The 19,901-nt window shown below is 33.2% G+C and overlaps 1 protein-coding gene across 1 annotated transcript in view; it reads left to right on the top strand.

Annotated features, from left to right (window-relative positions):
* LOC129223197 (uncharacterized) overlaps positions 1-19,901 on the top strand; it is a 55,871-nt gene that overhangs the window by 33,984 nt on the left and 1,986 nt on the right. Inside the window, exons 12-20 of the mRNA XM_054857764.1 lie at positions 3,695-3,882; positions 5,895-6,119; positions 7,529-7,696; positions 10,051-10,254; positions 12,706-12,806; positions 14,138-14,228; positions 15,278-15,445; positions 16,976-17,141; positions 18,678-18,895. Of these exons, the coding sequence (XP_054713739.1) occupies positions 3,695-3,882; positions 5,895-6,119; positions 7,529-7,696; positions 10,051-10,254; positions 12,706-12,806; positions 14,138-14,228; positions 15,278-15,445; positions 16,976-17,141; positions 18,678-18,895 (1,529 nt within the window). The remainder of the gene's footprint in view (positions 1-3,694; positions 3,883-5,894; positions 6,120-7,528; positions 7,697-10,050; positions 10,255-12,705; positions 12,807-14,137; positions 14,229-15,277; positions 15,446-16,975; positions 17,142-18,677; positions 18,896-19,901) is intronic.

Raw genomic sequence — 19,901 nt, 5'->3', positions numbered from 1 at the left:
CATTTTAAAAAATTAATTAAAAAACAACTGTTGGGAAAAACGAAAGTATTTTCTGGGTCCATGTTATTTTTTTAGCTCATTCTATCAACTTCAGTGACTAAAAGTAGTACTTTTGACTGAAGGAAACAACCCCATTTTCCATATTTGGGTTTCACTAGGTTAGCGAGATCATAGCGGTTATCTTGATATAAACCTAAGTCACGAAGTAATTTCGGAGGCAGCGATAATAAAGTATAATCTATAGAAGAGGATTTTCGCCCCTTCTTCTTTGTCACATTTTCCATAAATCAAATTTTGGAGAGGGAGAGAATTGAAGAGAAAATGTTCACAACACACACAAACTAATTTATTTTTCTACTCACAATATACATGATAGGCAGCCAAGTTGCCCTTTTTCCCGAATAGCGGTCAAAAGATATGCCATAAAGTTGTCCCGCTATTCGGTCAGGAGTTTTTTTTGCAGTCATGCCTTCATGACTGCAAAACATGACTGTCTATAGCCATATGAACTCAGGCGCTCTCATGTAGCTGCGCAGTAGGCAATCGCGGAAAGCCCCATTACACAATTATGGAGATCCCAGTTATTAATCGTGGGATCCCTGTCAAGTGTTACGCAATGTAACCGCGTGGAGCATATAATTTCTTACATAATCTCAACAGTAACAAAATCTCAAGTACCAAAATATTCCCAACCGTTGGGCTTTAACTTTTCAATGATTTTTCTTGCATAAATGCAATAATATTCAATAAATTTGTTTAACAATAACAATGCTACTCCAGTAATATTTTAATCTACTGGAAACTAAAGCACTGATCTATTTCAGTTTTAGTTTGAAATTTTAAGCTTCGATTATGAAATTCAGCCCGACTCCTCTACGTCATGATGTTTCAATAATTTCATTGATTGTTGCTACGCCATCATTAGTTTCTTACAATATTGTTAGATTGAACTCCTCAAAATTAACCAAAAGCTCCAACACTTATGAACTTTGCACCACCTTTTTTATGTTCTTAGATTTGTTTAATTAATCTAATCATGAGATGATTTTGGATTTAAGGGAATTAAATATGATCCAAGTTAGTTCTATTTTTAGTATTTATTCGAATAAAAAAAAGCTTTAACAATGTGTCAAAGATTTTTAATATACAGCTATGTGCCTGTTCGGAAAATTTTTAAAAAATGTTTTTACTTTTCCAATCCTGGATTAATTATATTTAAGCAATTATTATTAATAATAGTCTGCAAAAATGGTGACACTGCTTATCAAAATGTAAACATGCGCAGTTATCTCTTTTCCCCTAAATATGAACTTGTATTCGGAATTTGAACTACGAGTGAAAAATCGCATCTCTGCCAATCGCATCTTTGCCTGCGCATAGTCTGCAAAAATGGTGACACTGCTTATCAAAATGTAAACATGCGCAGTTATCTCTTTTCCCCTAAATATGAACTTGTATTCGGAATTTGAACTATGACTGAAAAATCGCATCTCTGCCATTCTAGAGTCGTAAAGGAGAAAACTCATTTACAGAGTATTGATCACATTGAGAAATATAATCTCAATATTCCAAAGCTTTTCTATATGATCATTAACTTTTCTGCTATTTCTTTCAAATTGTTTTATCAAAAGAATAGGGTTTTTTGATGCATAACTTTTCAAAGTAGGGGAACATGGGGCAAAGTGAAATAGCGGGGCAAAGTGAAAAGGTGAAATATTTACTCTGATTTTAGCTCAACCTATCTGGTATTACTTTAACTATATAGTACCAAGTGTAGTTTGTTCCAGTCAAGAAAGAAATACCGCCGAAGATTAAAGCATTTGCTAATACAGGCATTTTTTAAAAATTGATACTCATATTGTAATATTTTGTTGTAAGTCAAAAATTATTTTTGTTGCTATAAAATGATAAAGTTCTTGTTGTTAACATTTTAAATATTAATTAAAACCTTCTAATATTCAATGCAATAAAAATTAGTCAATATTGAGCTTATTTGTATTTAAAAAAATTATACAATTAATCAAGGGTGTAGGGGGCAAAGTGAAATAGTGTGTGTGTGTTTCATTTCATTTACTCACTCAATCATTTAATATAAATTACTTACGTTTTCATTTATTAATTCAATCATTTGCATTCCTTCATTTAGTATATATAATTCACTTATATATATATATATATATATATATATATATATATATATATATATATATATATATATATATATATATATATATATAATATATTCATTCATTCACTTATTTTCTCATTCGTCCATTCTTTTACTCGCTCATTTATTTTTCTTCAATATTAATGGATTTATTCATTTAATTATTCGGTTATTGCTTCATTATCTTTTCATTTATTCGTTCAACATTTTATTTACTGATTGTTTTTGTCAAAAATATGTTTTATAATCGAATAAAAAATATTTCATGAGAAAAATATTTTGTTTTTCACTTTTATTTTTCACTCACCATAAAAAAAGTGAAAAATTTCTACTTTCTTTTGGAGACTCAAATTTACTGCCAAAAATAAAAAATACTGTTTCAACACAAGTTTTATTACAAAATACAGTGTTCTTTCTCTATGTACTGTAGTTTTCAAAACAAATTTTCGATTTGTTTATTTTGAAAAAATTCAGTCACATTAACCATTTCACTTTGCCCCAAATTCCCCTACATATTAAACGAATAAAAATATTTAAAATATTTCACTTATTCAAAATATGTTAAATTTTGTATAATTATTTTTTACGTAATATTTCAAACAGGTTATTTAACTTTTTTTTTTGTGTGTGTTACTTCTTTTAAGTGACAGGTGTTTGGTTCTTGTACGTTTAGTCGTTTTTCTTCAACTATGGAGGAATCCAGACACAATAGTATATTTTTTTATAGTTAACACAGTTCACCTTAAATTTAATAAACTTTTTATAAGATTCTGCACTTAAAATTATCCAAACAAATCCTTTTCACAAAACGTACTTGAATTCATGTTTCTAAAATGTGCTTTCCTTCGAGTTTGGTAAGTTCAAACTTCTGAAATTTTAATGCTGGCTTAAACGGCTGTATGTGTGTGTGTGTGTTCCTTGTACAAATCCACAGTTTACGTTGGATCTGGATCAGAGGTCCTATGTCGTTCAAGAATTAACACGGGGGGGGGAGGGGGAAGGGAAACGGGGGGTCTTATACGAATCCAGGTTACGTTGAAGTTTGTCAGATTTGACACTGAGGTCCTTTGATGCTCAGGAATTCACATAGGGGTATTTTCGCTCTCCCCTTATGGACTGCGACTGCCATGAAAGATTTTCGCCAAAAAAAGCTATGAAACGGAATGCACACGCCTATTAACAACAATGATTAAATTTTTAAATTAAAAAAAAAACAATAATAAAATCAAAGAAGAGTCTAAATTACATTTTGAGCCATAAAAGTGCTTTTTTCTACACGTGGAAGGGAAATTTTAACAGATTTTTTTTTTAAAGCCTGATTGTTGAACACGTGTCACTTTTATCACAACTTTTATTTTCGAGGTAGAACATGCAACGCCGGGAAACGAAGAAGCTATCGCTATCAGCCATCAAATTTACTGTGTTTGAAAATACTGTTAACTTCAAAAAAGTAACAAGCAGTTTACGTATTTTTAAATACAATTTTCATTACTATCTGACTTATTATGAATTGAAATCCTTTTTCAGAAAACCATGCAACAGTCAAATCATTGCTTTCAGAATTAACCAGAAGAAGAATTCGTTATTCATACCTGCTTTTTGAACGAAACGTATGGAAAATAAGCCGTCGAATGGACATGGTTAGGCGTGGACAAGATGCGTTAACTGTCATCGCCCTTGCAGATTATTCGGAACTGAAACTTCTTTTAGACAAGGTAATTCTGTTTTTTCGTTGAGTTTTCACTAAGCTCACAATGTCTGTTAGACATATACTAAAAAATCAGTAATTTACCGTTTTTGACGAATGAAAACCTGAAAATTCGCGTGTAAGTTTATGTTTCGTGACGATATATGTAAACAACACAATTCAGTTTCTTCTCTTTTTGCTTTGATTTTTGAGCCTAACTTTGTGTTGATTCATAAGTATGGAATCGAATGTTGAAACGTTTCTAAAAGAATATACAAATCATCGAAACACAGTTTTGACACAGGTTAGTTCAAACTATCTAAATATAAATTTTGTAATAAGCGCAAATTCGCACATGACCAAGCCCATGATGTATTTTTCTACTTCTGATAATAATTTTGTTTGTATTTAAGTTCCGTACCTTAAAGTACATGGTTACAATTACCCCACTTTTTGAAACCAGAGTAGGGTAATTATAACCCCATTTAATAGTAAAAAATTGGAAAGAAAATGAATAAAAATATTCAAACACCAACTAACGAGTTTAAAGCAATTCCAAATTCAGAAAGGTATGGGAAAATATTAACGACAAAAAAAAAAAAAAAAAAAGGAGGAAAAGATTGAAAAGGAAGAGAAGACGATAGCTTAAAAAGAAATAAGACTACAAGAAATAAAGCTTATCAAATTGAGAAAACCTAAAGGTGGACAAGTAAAACTCTAGAAACAGAAGAAAAAAAAAAGAAAAAATATGAAGAGAAACAAAAAGAAGAAAGAGAGAATCCTGAAATCAAAAGGTAAGTGAAGCGATCTTTAGCTATATGATCATCTTCTGATCACACACCAGGGAGACTGAAATGTAGGACACACCACATACGTCTTTGGAATCAAAAGATCCAGGAAACTATCTGACACTAGATGAAAAACTTTAGGTCTGGATCTTAAGTTTTAGCCAATTTCAAGAAAGGTTAAGGGAAAATTACCAAAGTTTTAGTGATATTAAAAATTGCTCCATTAAAACACGTTCAGAAGAAAAAAAAAAAAAAAAAAAAAAAAAAAAAAAAAAAAAGAACAACAAGCGTTCATAAAACACGCGTGGTCAGAACTACCACAAAGTTTCATTTCTTGTGATTTTTGGTGGCGTAAATATAGCCACTTTTAAATAACTCAATTCTTTTAAAGAGTCAAGAAATCACTCTCTCAAAACCATGAAAATAAATTAATTTTTTAAGGAGTCATGCAAAAGTTGAAAATAAAGAAATCAGAAGTGGCCACCTAATTGAATTGTGGCCATAATTACTCCTAATTGACCTGAACTGACAAAGATGCAGGCAATATATTTTTCTTTCATTACGTGTGCGAAACTCGTCCCGTTTGCTATTAAATACTGCTATGGTGGTACAGTTGACAATTTTACAATAAATGTCTTCCGTGTCATTTGGTATTATTAATTACAGTTAACTCCGATTTTACGTCCCCCAAATAAACGTTTTTCCCTCATTTCACGTTTTTTTTCATCAGGTCTCAGTTTTTCCGTGTACTATTAACGTTGATTTTATCCGGATTGTAAGTTTCTTAATGTGAATTTTGCGCATTTTAAATTTTCCCTGGAAAGGGAAAAATTGTTATAAAAAAGCAGTATATTTTATAATAAATTTCAATCCTAGAAGATACAACCTTTACTTTGAACTGAATGATTAATAAACAGTGCTTTATTACGGACTATTTTCAACCTAAACACCCGGATACGCAACTAAATGTGTTAAAATGTTCTAAAATGATATGTAATGTTCTTTGCGTAAAATATAGATGCAGAGTCATCTTCACTAACTTTAGTTTTCTCTATTTAATTTTCACTTTCCGTATTTTTCCCGTATTTTACGTTTTCCCGCATTTTTCGTTTTTTTTAAACCCAGTCCCTTGAGAAACGTAAAATCGAGGTTCCATTGTGTTGCATAAATGGATTACGGAAATGTGGCTTTATTTTGCATTGAGGTAAATATAAGTCCGTGAAATAGTCACTGATAGTAATTTTTATTACAGATGTACGAGCAACATTTATTGGACTCCAACATTTACTTTTTAATTGTCAATGACGGATGGGAAGCTGTCAATCCAGAGATCGATGAACCTCAAAGAGTTCAGTATGCACTCGATTTGCAAATGCTGTTGCTCAAACGGCAAGTGAGCCAAACTTTTTCTTCCATTTTGCTTGGCGTGGTGCGGAATGACTCAGACACCGATGAAGATAAGCTTTGGAAATGGAAGGTAAGCAAATTCAAACATATTCATTTAGATCAGTGGTTCCCAACCTGGGGTCCGCGGACCGAAGGTGGTGCGGGGGAGACTCGGGGGTGGTTCGCAGGAGAGTTTGGTGACTCTATGTATAAAGTAATATTGTTCCCCGATTTCGATGAACAAGAAACACAATCGTAACAATTTTTTTCTCACGTTGAAAATGAGCATTTAACAACATTATGCCAAGTGATCATTTTTTTTCATGGCTAGGTCGTCGCAGAAACAGTCTGCAGTCAGTGATCACGTAATTGTACTGCTAATTATAAGTTTCTCAATGAACTAGAAAATTGCCCGTCATGGTATGACGGGTGAAAATTGCTTCTACATCTGAACAAAGCAATTGCTTGTTTGGTGATATTTTGATAGTGAAATTTTAACCCTAACTCCAGTGGATCAACCTTAAACTCCAGTAGATAAAGTTAAGATGTTGACCACTTTTTCGTTTCTTCATTCCATTAAAATGGCATTCTTACCAGTAAAACAGTTAAGATACCGAATCCAGTTCAGCCTTGTCAAAATAAAGTAATTCCCTGCATGTCAAACATTACCAAAAAATATTATCAAATTATCATGCCTTGTCGCGAGTTTCATTGTTGGTGACGTCAGCGTTACTCGGTCATTGGCTATTATGTATATGAGGATAATAACTGTTTTTGAAAAACTGTTGTAGTTAATTTCCCTTCAACTGGTTGCAAGTGATAAGACGTACCTGATAATTCACTTCTAGACTGAGTGGTTTCTCAAACATCTTGGGGTTCGAAAAAACTGATTTAGATAGATCAGTTTAATTTCCTTTGATTTCGTTAGAATTAAATTCAAGAACAATTGAAGCCAACAGCGCCTTGGGGGGAAGGGGAGGAAGCGCCTTATAAGATGAAGTTGTTTTAATCAAGTATTATTAGTTTTGCAACTTTCTGCAGTTGAAAGTGAAAGTCCTTGCAATCTGCATTATAAAGTTATTTGCTGTAATGCAATTAAGAACCTGACGTACACCTCAGCTAACTTCAATGTAATTGTTAACTTAAAAATTTCCTTTTAGAGTAATCTGTTATTTTTTCGGTTTTGTACTTCGATTCATCATTTTTCTCGCTGTTTTTTCGGTTTTCGTGTATAATGGCTCAAGAGCCTTTACGGGCTACAATTTCTTCTCCAACTCTTTACCTTTTAACATGAACCATTACGTTTGCTACACTGCAACTCATGACGCGATAAAGGTAACAAATTACTTCCTACACGCGGTAAAAGTAGTAAATTACTTCCCAATCCCATGTCTGATTTGTCTGTAATTTACATACAATTTGATGTGTGTAAATTAAATTATGTTTTTTGACAATCTCTATCCTTGCATTTGATGATTATAAACCCTACTATGATCTCAGGTACCATACCTAGGCCGAGAGGAAGTGTACGTGTCTGCAGCCGTGTGGAGCGTTGTTGAATCTTCCAATATTATCTGGTCCCATAAAAAGCAGTCAGAGGCAGGGAAATGTTCCAGTTTCAATGAGTCTAATCTCATGGAAGAGAACTCATTTCGTAATTTGGTACTGGTAAGTATTTTATAATTATGTATGTTTTCATTTTGGGTAACTTTGAAAAATGTGAGTTAACGTTACACCGTTTCACATTTTTAAGGATATTTGGCTTCAAAAAAAATTTTGAAAAAAAAATAGAACCGACTTCAAAATTGCTCTAAAAAGTGAAAAATAATTTTATTCTTTAAACACCATCGATAATGCTTTTAAACATAATTTTTGAAGTTGGCGCAAAAACAAAACGTAAAATCCAGTGTAACCATGCTTCGTTCATATTTTTTTTTCAGAAAAGCATCCAAAGTTACGAACGAAACATTTATATCGCTATTCAAATATGCGGTCAACAATGCATAATGTATGTGATAGTGAAGAAACTGGTCCTGGTTAAATTTATAGTTGTATTTGAGTTATGGCTGTGAATGATTTTATCTATCGTTTTTGCGCCAACTTCAAAAATTATGTTTAAAAGCATTATCGATGGTGTTTAAAGAATAAAATTATTTTTCACTTTTTAGAGCAATTTTGAAGTCGGTTCTATTTTTTTTTCAAAATTTTTTTATTTCATTCTTTTTAGTGTAAATGTAGATATTTCAGAAATAATAAGAAGTTACCATCACGATAATTCACATTTTTTCTTAAAAATGCTCCATACTAAAAAAAAAAAAAAAAAACTATTGATACGCGTTAAACTTTAAGCGATTGGCACTAAAATCTTATCTTTGTTCCTCTCTGGAAATCATGCGTAGTTAATTTAATTATAACCATTTAAGTATTACGTTTTTCCTAACTAATTTACATTCCACAGCATCTAAATGCTCATGATGCAATTCTGTATTTTCTTACTTAGCCCCGATCATCTGTTATCGGCCTAGATGATAACGATAAAAATACTACAGAGTAGTTGAGTCAAACCTAATGCTTGCATTGTGAAGGCTAAGCAGATCCTAATCACTGCATCACCTCGCTTCCAGGTTAGGTTTACCCCAACTACGGAGCAATAGCACGGAAGAAAGGAAGATTTTGATAATTCACATAGGGTTACTATAAATCAGCAGGGTTACTAAAATAAAATTATTTACGCCAAAAATGAGACGACAGCGTCAGATTCCCCATTATCGAAATATCCCTTGAAGAAATTTGATGCTTGCTTCAGAGAAGCCTTCATTCAAAATTATCATTACAATTACTATTAATGTTATAGGGCACCAAAGCTTTATAACAATGAGTTTCCTATTGTCGCGTAGATGAAGAAAGCGAAGACAATGTGAAAGCCAAATGAAGCGAATACTCGTTAGTCTCAACTCGAGATCTTTATTCAGAACCACGAATGAACGTTACATCTCCTTATATACAACTTGAGAAAGTGCTGGAACTTTCCAGACTTGGAAAGATACAGAAATTAATAGAAGATTCGAGAAAATACGGGAAACAGTAGAAACGAAATTTTAGTAAAATACACTTTGTCCTAGTCGGGATTTGAACCCGGGTTGCTCATGTGGGAGGCGAGAATTCTACCACTGAGCCACCGTTGTCCACGGATGAAAAGTGCGAACTTCGCTACAAAATCATTTAATAGGGAAATTGCATAAAATTTACTGTTTTTTGCCCATAACTTTTTTTCTAAAGAACAAATATGGTCAAACAAAGTAATGGGACCTAAGTTGAGCCATCCCCTATCCATTAAAAAAAGAATCATCAAAATCGGTTCACTAGGTGAGACGCTATGAGTGGACAAACAAAAAAAAAAACATACATACGGTATGAATTGATAACCGCCTCCTTTTTGAAGTCGGTTAAAAAATGGCAAGGTTATATAATATCAATTTTCCGCTCTTTATTTTTCATTTATAAATCAATTGGCAACTCTGTACACCACTAAATATATCATTCAACAATTCTGAAGTTACTCTTTGCTTAAGATGCGGTGACTCTGGAAACGACTGGTCAAGTGTCCAGTGAAGTTATTAGATATACAGTTTGACCACCGATGAGATGGAAAGGTAAACATCCAGTTTGCAGATAGAAATGGACGAATCTATTAGTTTTCAGGATTGTCAGTTTTTGCTGATGGAAGTTAGCCTCTTAATTACGCGGAGTGACATTCAAAACTGGATGGTTGCCAATTCCGTATAGTTAGTGGACAGACGGTACTTCTACTATTTCTGGTACGCCCGATTAACCTACGGCTCTAATAGAATGCTTTTGGTTAATGTCCGGTGAGATGGGTTGGCTTATTTGAACGCGGCCGAAATTTCTCAATATTAAAAAAAAATACATGAAATTTTTTTAGCTATAAATTAATGATTATTCATTAAAGATTTTGATGTGATTTTTTGAAAAAGATAATTTTTTCTTCTACGAATATATAGAAATTCATGATGGACATAGGTGTGTTGGCGGATACGCTGCAATATGACTTGCTTCGCAACATTCCTGTAGATTCCGAAAGAGAGATCTTCCGGACCATAGCCCAGTGGAGAGCCAGTGCCAATCCTAGATTTAAGTATCTCAGCGAAACAATTGAAGCAAGACTTTTGTTCGAGAATAGGATTTTCAAACTGGCCATTCCTTATGTAAGCATACTTTCGCTCTTTGATGAGAAAAGGACAAGTTATTGCTCACTTACTGAAGAAGAAAGAAATTAAACCATGCTTGTGTCATGCAATACAAAAAGTAGTTTGGTTGCATTTCACTTCAGATAATTCTTTTTTCAATTAGCCGGTTATTCTTTAAAATAACAACTTAAAATGAACGCAACCAAAATGAAAAAAGTAGTTTGGTTGCATTTTACTTCTTATAATACTTAATTCTGTCCACTGGGTTGTACTTTAAAAGAGCGTTCTGTGATTGCATAGCATCAAAGAACTTCCAAATATGTAATTTCCATGATTGTGTTATGGAAAGTTATTATATATAACATGCGATATGTAAAAAAAAAAATAAAGTTCCTATACGTTTTAAAACAGTATGCAACGTAGCAGTTTTTTGTTTTGTTTTAGACCTACTATTCATAATTACACAGCCGTAAACAGCGTTTCCGGAAGTATTTTAACAATTGATTTCAAGTAAAAAAAAAAGGCGAGAAACAGAAGTGTGAAAATTTATGATCGAAATTGTTACATGTCGAATAACATTTGCGCATGTTGAGTAACATGATATGTAATCTGAGATGTATATAGTTATATGGTTTATTTCCAGAAAACGAGCGAATACATTTCATACATTATTAATTTTACAAAGTTTGTAAGATGTCAAATGAAACAAAATGTACGAGCATTAAGAGTTTTAAACCTCTGGCAAGTCAACTTTCTCCATACATGCTTTCTGTTACTCGCTTCTCAAAAATCTATGCCTGTAGTATGCTGGTACTGCGCCCAACGGTTCCCAAACTTTTTGAGCCACGAAACCCTTAGTGCTTCACTTATACTTCAAGGAACTTCTAAAACAAATTGCAAAGGATCTGGAAGTCAAATGAAAAATGATAATCATTCGCTATCATTATTACTTCTTCTATAAAGAAAAAATTATTGGTTTCGGGAACTTTTTCATATTTTGACAGATTATCCAGTTTTAATTTGTTACCAACCTACTTTAACTATTTTTCGAAGCTATCTGTCTGTGTCTGCATGTTTTTGACCGATTTTTTTGTGGGCACTCCAACTCAAAACGTAAAGCATGAATCGGACCCCAAGGGTTCCGCGGAACCCACCTTGGGAATCGCTGTGCTAGAGACATTGAGAAGAGTGAAACAAAGACGCCAAATCACGTGATAGATTTTAAAGCGAAGCAGTGGAAGAAATCAGGTTTCTTTCGCTAGTTTCAACGTGTCAACCATTCGCCGTTGTTAAGTCACGTGACTTGAGATCGTTGCCCAAGCTTTTGCTAAGCCAATGATTGGACTTGCTCCCTCCATTTATAATACCTGCTCTAAGGTTAGAGAACATAAGGTTTTATAGCAAAACTTCGTTGATTTGTTTTAAAACTTCATGGAACAGTCTGACAAAAGATGATTGCACTAAAATACTAAACTGCCAAGGGCAGGTCAAAAATAATTTGTAGATACTGCCGTTTCCCTGCCCAGAGTAGTAAGCTTATTTTACTGAGTAGAGTGTACTCTCGCTATAACGCTATTCGACTTACGCGAAATGGCTATAATGCGAGTTTTTCGTGAGTACCGAATTTTAGAGCTAAAGCGAATCCTCGCCTGTAACGCATAAACTTTTGGAAGAGAATTGCGGTTCTAAATATCGGAATCGTTATTGGTTACTAAATTACTTAATTTTTAGTACTTGCCAGCGTTTTTCTCAAACATAATAATTTACCTCTATATTTAGAGCAACAAATACATTAAGCAGTAAGTTACCGCTCTTCGGCAGGGTTAAGGCAGAACTACATGTTACACACTGTTTATGGTATCCAGAGACTGCAATTTCGTCCTTATTATGGCCTCATTAGTCTGGAATAGTGAATGACCGTGCTGGAGGCAGGTGTCATCTTATTGAAGCTGAGAGTGCCAACAAACTGGTCTCTGGATATCATAACGGGGCTGCGATATATTGCATGTAGTTCTGCCTTAGCTTTAGCTTAAGGGTGGTAACTTACTGTTTATTATCTGCGTTTTTAATTTCATGTTTGAGTTGTACCGCACCATTGCTTGCAGTCTCTCGCTGGTGCGCTCAATTAGCTACCAGTTTTGTGGTAATCTCAGCTTCAATGAGATGACATCTGCTTCCAGCTAAGTTATCGACTATTCCATACTGATGAGTTCTTAATATTGTCGAAACTAGTCTCTTGATGACTTGATGTCATAACTGGTCTGTCAATATATTGCATAAACAAATACTTTAGTTCAAATTGAAAAATAACGAAAAATACTTGACGAACGTTACTTGCAAAAACTTTGCATTGAATTATTGAAAACTGGACTTCTTGCTGAATAAATAAACAATAGAAATTAAAAACACACGATAAACTAAACATAAACATTAATACGTTTTAATCATAAAATTACTTTCTTTTTCTAGGCCCCACCATACACATTTCCATCTGAAAGACAAAAAGATGACAGCGAACAAGGAGCCGTCGTAAAATTATTCGAATTTCTTATGAAGAAATTGAAATTCAGGCAGGTATTTCGATACACATGAATCATTCTGTGACTTACATAAACAAATAATTTTAACATTAAGGAGCTGTATGAAGTTGTCCTACTCCATTACTTTTTCTTTCTCCTTCACACATTATCGTTTAGTTTAAAGCCTTGTTAGGATTACCTTGCGGTGCCGGTGCTCACCCGCAAAGACCACCAATTTATAAAATTTTCACTCTTTTTTTCCGATTTTTTTAAAATCAAAATCTCTTGAGGCCTTTTCTTTTAAGTTTAATGAACAACAATAGATAGCAATGCAACAAAAATACCTTTTTCCGTTGACTCACGTTTTTGTTCAAATCATCCCAAGTTTTGAACTCAAAAAAGGGAATTTTTTCAAAATTTTTAATAACCTCTAAAGCAGTCGAATATTTTTCTTCATTTTCTTGAGATATTCAATAATTTTGTTCTAATAGACTCAAATTCGTTTTTTGCACTCATAAACAGGTTTTTTCCTTCCCTAGGTGGGTGGTGTGAAAAAATGGGGACAGAAATTCATATATTTTTTTTCTGTAATTCCAGAAAAGTAAGTGGCTAATGCAACAATAAGAAAGATAAATCGTAACAGGCTGTCATCTGCGTATTTCTCGTGATTTTAATTGTATCGGAAATGTTATCTCAATGATTTAAAATTTTAGACTGTTGCCATCTTGTGTTTGTTAACAAATAAATGTCTGTAATTATTTTAAGCGAGACTTTTTAAATTATATTCAATTTTCACTCTTTGCTTTGCTTTTAAAATAAATCGGGAATTGGGAAGGTCGTCAAGTTTTGGCGTCTGTAATTTTGTTTTTGTTGGGAATACTGCTTCCTTGTCAAGCATGGGTAGGGATCAGAATTTTAAGAAAGATATAGAAGAAAGTTTCGCGATGGTCACAACATACTAGTTTAATTTGGATGTGTAACCACTGCACCTGGATGGTACATAATTAAAGTAACCAAGCATTTAACGGAATATCACCCCTTCTCATCTAACACCATTCAGGAAAGACAATTGTCCAAATTAGTTTTTTAATTAGAAGTAAAACGAAAATGTTAGTTTTGAAAAATTAAAAGAAAGTTAATAAATAAATAGGCATATATATAGTATATACGTATCTGTTTTACATTAAGTAGCTCTATCAAAAACGGCCAAGTTAGTTCTCAACTTCAACTAGAGGACATCTGCCTCCATCTCGGTTATTAACTATTCCAGACTGATGACAAAGGCGAAAATGCAGTCTCTGGATGTCACGATAGGGATGTTGGTATATTGCTTGAACTTCCAAGTTAAATTTCCTTCAGTCATGGAATTAACTGTCTTTTAGGTATCAAGTTCTTTTACCAGATGACAATGAATGGGGAGTATTGATGGACAACGGAGAATGGAGCGGAGCTGTTGGAATGCTACTAGATAGAGTGAGTACTGAAAACGATATATATATATATATATATATATATATATATATATATATATATATATATATATATATATATATATATATATATATATATATATATATATATATATAAAAGCTGCCTAGATATTGAGGGAAGAGATATAAAATATTTTAAGCATATAGCGACCAGTCTTCGATTGATTCCGTCTGCTGTAGTCCTATAGACGTAATAAAATACATTAAATTGCAAAGAATGAGGTTGACAGGACATGTCATTCGTATGTCCCCAGAATCCATCCCACTTAAGATCCTAAATGCAACTGGCAAACGTCCGAGAGGTAGACCAAAATTTCGATGGCTGGATTGCTTGGAAAAAGACTTCAAAACTACTAAATCCCCAAATTGGAGAAGTCAAGCGAAAAATAGTTCAACTGGAAGAAACTTATGCAAAATGCCAGGACTCACAATCTTTTTGGTAAAAAAAAAAGAGCACTTCGAATTTTATTTCTTTCCCGTTGCTAGAAATAAATCAAGTAAGCTACAGAATTCCAAAAAAAAAAAAAAAATCATATACAAAATAAAATTATCTCTAACTGTTGTCCACGTTAAGTTTACGGGAAATAGAATTTCTCTTTCTATAGATAACTTATTTTCTATTTAATTAAACAAAAAACTAAAAACATATTCGAAATATCTATATTCTTTTTAAACTACCCGTAAAGGCACACATTGTTAAAAAACTTTTTTTGAAATAAACGAATTAAAACATCTCTTTACTCACAAATTTTACGCCAAAAGGTTTTCCAAATAAAGTTTGTTTAAAGAAAATCTGATTGTTAGTTTATACATATATATAAATATGTTCTATATTTATGTATCTTAAATTTTCTAGTAGACGTGAATGATAAGTTTTTTGAACTGTTCAAAGGTGAACGAAAAATTGTTCAAATCAAATAGTGAAACATGGGCATGAGGTGAAAACTTTGTGTTCATAGACAAGTTTTTTAATTTTCTTTCATTGGTAATAAGGTATACATTTTTACGAAAATACTCAATTTTATATTTCAGAGTGCAGATTTGATACCCTTTCTGGGCATAACTAAAGGCCGAAATAAGGTGTTGGATTTCTCAGATCCAGTCATGACAACAAGTTCAGCTATCCTTGTTCAGAAACCAAGAGAACCACCAAGAAATTTGATATTTCTCAGACCTTTTCGAAATCATGTAAGTTATTTCGTCGAGCTTGTGGTTGAAACCCATAATCTTTACAAAAACATACCTGTAAAATTCATTTAAAACTCAGACTCAAGGAAGCACAGCAAAAATTATGTGACCTTTGATATTGTCTGTAAAGATAAGGGGAAAATGTATTCTCAATTTCATTAGAGGTTAATAGAAAATATCCCTTTTAGTCGGGTTTCTATAAACTTATTACGAAAACATTGAATCAAAAATAAATGAAAAGAGGATATTTTAACGCTTTTGTTTCAAATGAAGGAAATTTGTCAATCAAGTGTTAAGACGAATAAAGCCGAAATGTCCGATGCAGTAGTTTTAATTATTGAATTTTCCTCTCTAGGTTCCCGACGTTAAGCTCAAATGAAGAAGCATTCTCCCATTTCTCTGTAAAATATATCGTTAGTTGTTGGGGACTCTGATGTTTACCTGCTTTTAATTAAAAAAGAATAATAATTAGCGGATAAATAATAACAGAATGGGTATTGAAGAAGAGTTTAAAAACAGTAACACAGGTCAATCTTTTTTCTAGTATTCGACAAGTTCAACTCATTTTGTTAAAATTTTATTTTAACATCAGAGGTTTTAGTTAAAAGTACGCGTACAGGCTTCCTGTAATGAAAATTTTATCATCCGGTTTTGTTTTTTCTCCCGTTTTGTGTCTCTTCATCTAGTTTTAAGTAATTTGAAGTAATACGTGTTATTAAAAGAGTCACCTTCTCCATCATTGAAGGAAAACGCCGAAAAGGGAGACCCCCTGTCAGATGGCTGGATGGGATAGAAAAGGACTTAAAGATAGTAGGAGTGAACCGATGGGGCCATTGCAGAAGATAGGGTTAGGTGGGAAACACTTCAAGAGACGGTCTTGGCCTGCAACAGGCTGTAGCACCAGCGAAGAAGAATAAGAATACGTGTTACTGTCCAATCACGGATTGTATGGAATTTTCAAACGTCCAGACAAGACTAATCTATCTGAATGAGGGGGGAAAGTAAAAATTTGATGCCGATATTCCGCTCATTTGAATGAGACTCTGCTTCTGCAAAAGCTGGCATCGCTAAAAAATAATAGATTCGTCCATTTCCGGCTGTAAAACGGATGTTTTTCTTTCCATACAATCCGTGTTCAGACAGTATTTATACTGTTAATTATCTAGGTATGTTAAGAGTTAAATTTACCAAAAAAATATCGGCTGCTTGAAATATTTCCAGATTACTACTCCGAAGACTGACCTCTAAAAACGAATTTAGAAAACTTTTGCTTAGTTCTTCGTTGTATTTTGGTAGATACGAAGCTCCATATTTCTGAAATTTTTTTTTTTTTCAATCTGAAGTTTTTACTTGTTATTAAGTTCTTTCTATAACAAAATATTTTCAAGTAACACAATTTCAAGAATTATTTACAACAAAAAACTGAATTCGTAGTCAAAAAATACTACACATTCCTCAGTAAAAATTAAGCATCCAAATTGCATAAGTTTTAACACATGTTTTATTTTATAACAACATTGCCTAGAAATATTTTTTTAATAGGTATGGTTTCTGATAATAATCATGGTACCTTTGATGGCTGTTGTACTGTATTATGTAAATAAAAAAAGTTCGTGTTATGCCAACATCAGAAGCAAAAAAATGAAAGGAGGCTTGTTCAAGTTTGAAAACTGCTTTTGGTACATGTATGGAGCAATTCTACAGCAAGGTAAGCCACCATTTCAAGTTTTTAGCAACTTTTCCCATCAAATCTTAGTATCACGCACAAAAGTAATTTTCTTTATTGTATTTTAATCTATTTTTAAAGTACCACTGTGCAATAATTGCATCATTTAATCTTTTTGACTGCAATTTTAAAAACACTACTGAAAATACTACTAATAAAAATGGCACATAAATAAATATATATATTATTTACAGCATTTAATTTTTAATTGCAATTAGGTACATTTTAATTTGAGATTAAACATCTATAATGCGTCATCTTTTCCGGGTATTATTTTTGTTTAATTATGATATGACTTATTTACTGTACTGCATTGTACTGTTTAATGTTCTGGCTATTCTTGTTCCGATATTAAATCACGCAATTTTTTAATGACAAAAAGTGATTTTCGTTCAGACATAGAACAAAATATCATTTGCTGAAACAAAACATGTTTAATTGAGTGCAATGGGTATGTTCGAATAGAGTAAACGGTTGCACTGGTCGGTTGATTTGATGACGTCGCGGTGAGAATCCATAGGATGTTTTCATTAGCCGGTAGCTCGTTTAGAACGCGCCTACTTAGCAGGCCCGGCTCCTGGGGTAGGCGACACTTTGCCACCACTTAGGTGAGCAAATTTCATGATGGGAAAATGCAAGGAGGCAAAAAAAAAGAAAAGAAAAGAAAAGAAAAGAAACGGAAATCTGTTCTTTAGTTTGTTTCCTGGTTTGTTTGTTCGAATATACTCAATAAAAAAAATAGTAATACAATAGGAGGTCAGTTTTGCTGACAGTGATGACCTGATTGGCACGGCATTGAACTTTTAACTTCAGAGTCACGGGTTCAACTCCTGCCGGTGGAAGATCGAATCCGTACGCTAATGGTGACTGGTGCACGTTAAACCTGTCGCGGTTAAAGCCAAGTTCCCATCCCAAATTAATACCTCTGCTGGTGTTGGATCAGTAGTTACTTGATTTCTGGTCTCGTTTTTAAGAAAAATGTCTTCAAAGTCCCATACAACTTGTTAAACTATATGTAGTGGTAGATACGTGGATCCTGCAGTGTTGTGTAGTGTGTCGCCTGTACTCAAAAAATGGCACGAAAAATTAATTTTTAAGAAGAGAAGGATTGGAATGATGCTATCGGGTAGCACGAAAATAGATGAACTGCCCTTTTGAAACATTCGATTGCAACCAAGAAAGGGAGGTGTACAACTAGACGTTGTAAAGGTCCTAAATACAAATTTTCAACCATTCTACGACAAGTCATTTTTAAGTGATGCAAAATACAGTAGTCATGACAAAACGTCTCAAAATGAGCTCGATATAATCATAAATACGTTCATACCGTAGATAAATACGTACCACCTGCATCATAAAGAACTCGCTTAAGTTATTTCGTGGGTGATAAAAATGAAAATTTATTTGGAAATTTTAGCGTGAAAGGTTTTGTGTTGAATACAATACTCTTCTTTTACTTCGCACAAGGAAGTAACAAACACTCATGCTTGAAATCCGTGAAATTTTTTACATTTTTAGGAGGTGTTCACTTACCTGAAACCGTCAGTGCTCGCTTTGTTGTATGTTTTTGGTGGCTTTTCGTAATGGTTACTATGGCAACATATAGTGGCAATCTCATAGCCTTCCTGACTTTCCCTGAAGCAGATTGGATAGTTACATCAGTGTATGATTTAGCTCGGACAGATTCTATTTTAATTGTTGTACAAGAAGGCGAAAGCATATATCAAGGAATAATGGTATTTATTCAAATTTGCTTTTAAATGTGGTGCTTTCTTTTTCACCTTTTTCATTATGTGTCTCATACGTTAGTGTCTATCTTCAGGTTCGTCGCCAACTCAAAAAATTCACGATAGCATTCAAGATGTTTAATTCAATACTCGACTGTGTGGCGTAGTAGTTCAACGTTGACCTCCTACGTCTTAGGGTGCGGGTTCGAACCCAGCTCCAGTCGGTGGATTTCACGATGTAGAAAATCGTTAGCGTCCATGTCGCATGATTCTTCGATAATTTTTCAGATCTTTTAAATGTTCATTTAGTTCAGACGCCCTCATATAAATTAAATTTCTTACGTATTGGGAGAGCTCAGGTGCCTACATTTGGTATCAAAATTCTCAAATGTTAATGTCAGTCCATTGATAGTGGGGCCAAATCGAAGAATTGATGTTGGTCCCGGGAATACATCTAGTCTGCAAATGGTGAGGAGCTAATACGCTGTGCCGGATCGAATATACTGAATACAATGGCACTGGGGAACAGTGATTTGGTTGTCATAGTTATGTAACTTGTTTTGGACTAACTTATGACCTCTGACTCTAAAAATGATCTTTGTTTTAGTCTGCCTCGTTAAGTTTTTAATTGTTCTAAGCGACCAATTCACAAAATATAGGATAAAAAAATGTAATACAAAAAATAAATAAAATAACAATAATAAAAATTAATAAGGTATTCAATAATCATTAATTATAAGTTAAGGTAAGCAATAATCATTAATTTTAAGTTAAGGTAAGCAATAATCATTTATTTTAAGTTAAAGTAAGCAATAATCATTACCTTTTTGTGTTACTCTTGAACACGGAATTCTTTTGCGTTCCTTTTATATATTTATTTATTTTTTCGCCGTGCCAAAGATGGAATTAAAATTTTTCAGCAAAAAGAAAGGAAAAGAAACATTTAATATCTTTAAGAAAAAGGTATATATTAATTGATAGACCGCAGTACTGTCGTGAGAAGGTAAATGGTAGT

This window comes from Uloborus diversus, chromosome 5, assembly GCF_026930045.1.
Source record: "Uloborus diversus isolate 005 chromosome 5, Udiv.v.3.1, whole genome shotgun sequence".
NCBI classification, from domain to species: Eukaryota; Metazoa; Arthropoda; class Arachnida; order Araneae; family Uloboridae; genus Uloborus; species Uloborus diversus.
This window is presented reverse-complemented; position numbering and strand designations above follow the sequence as displayed.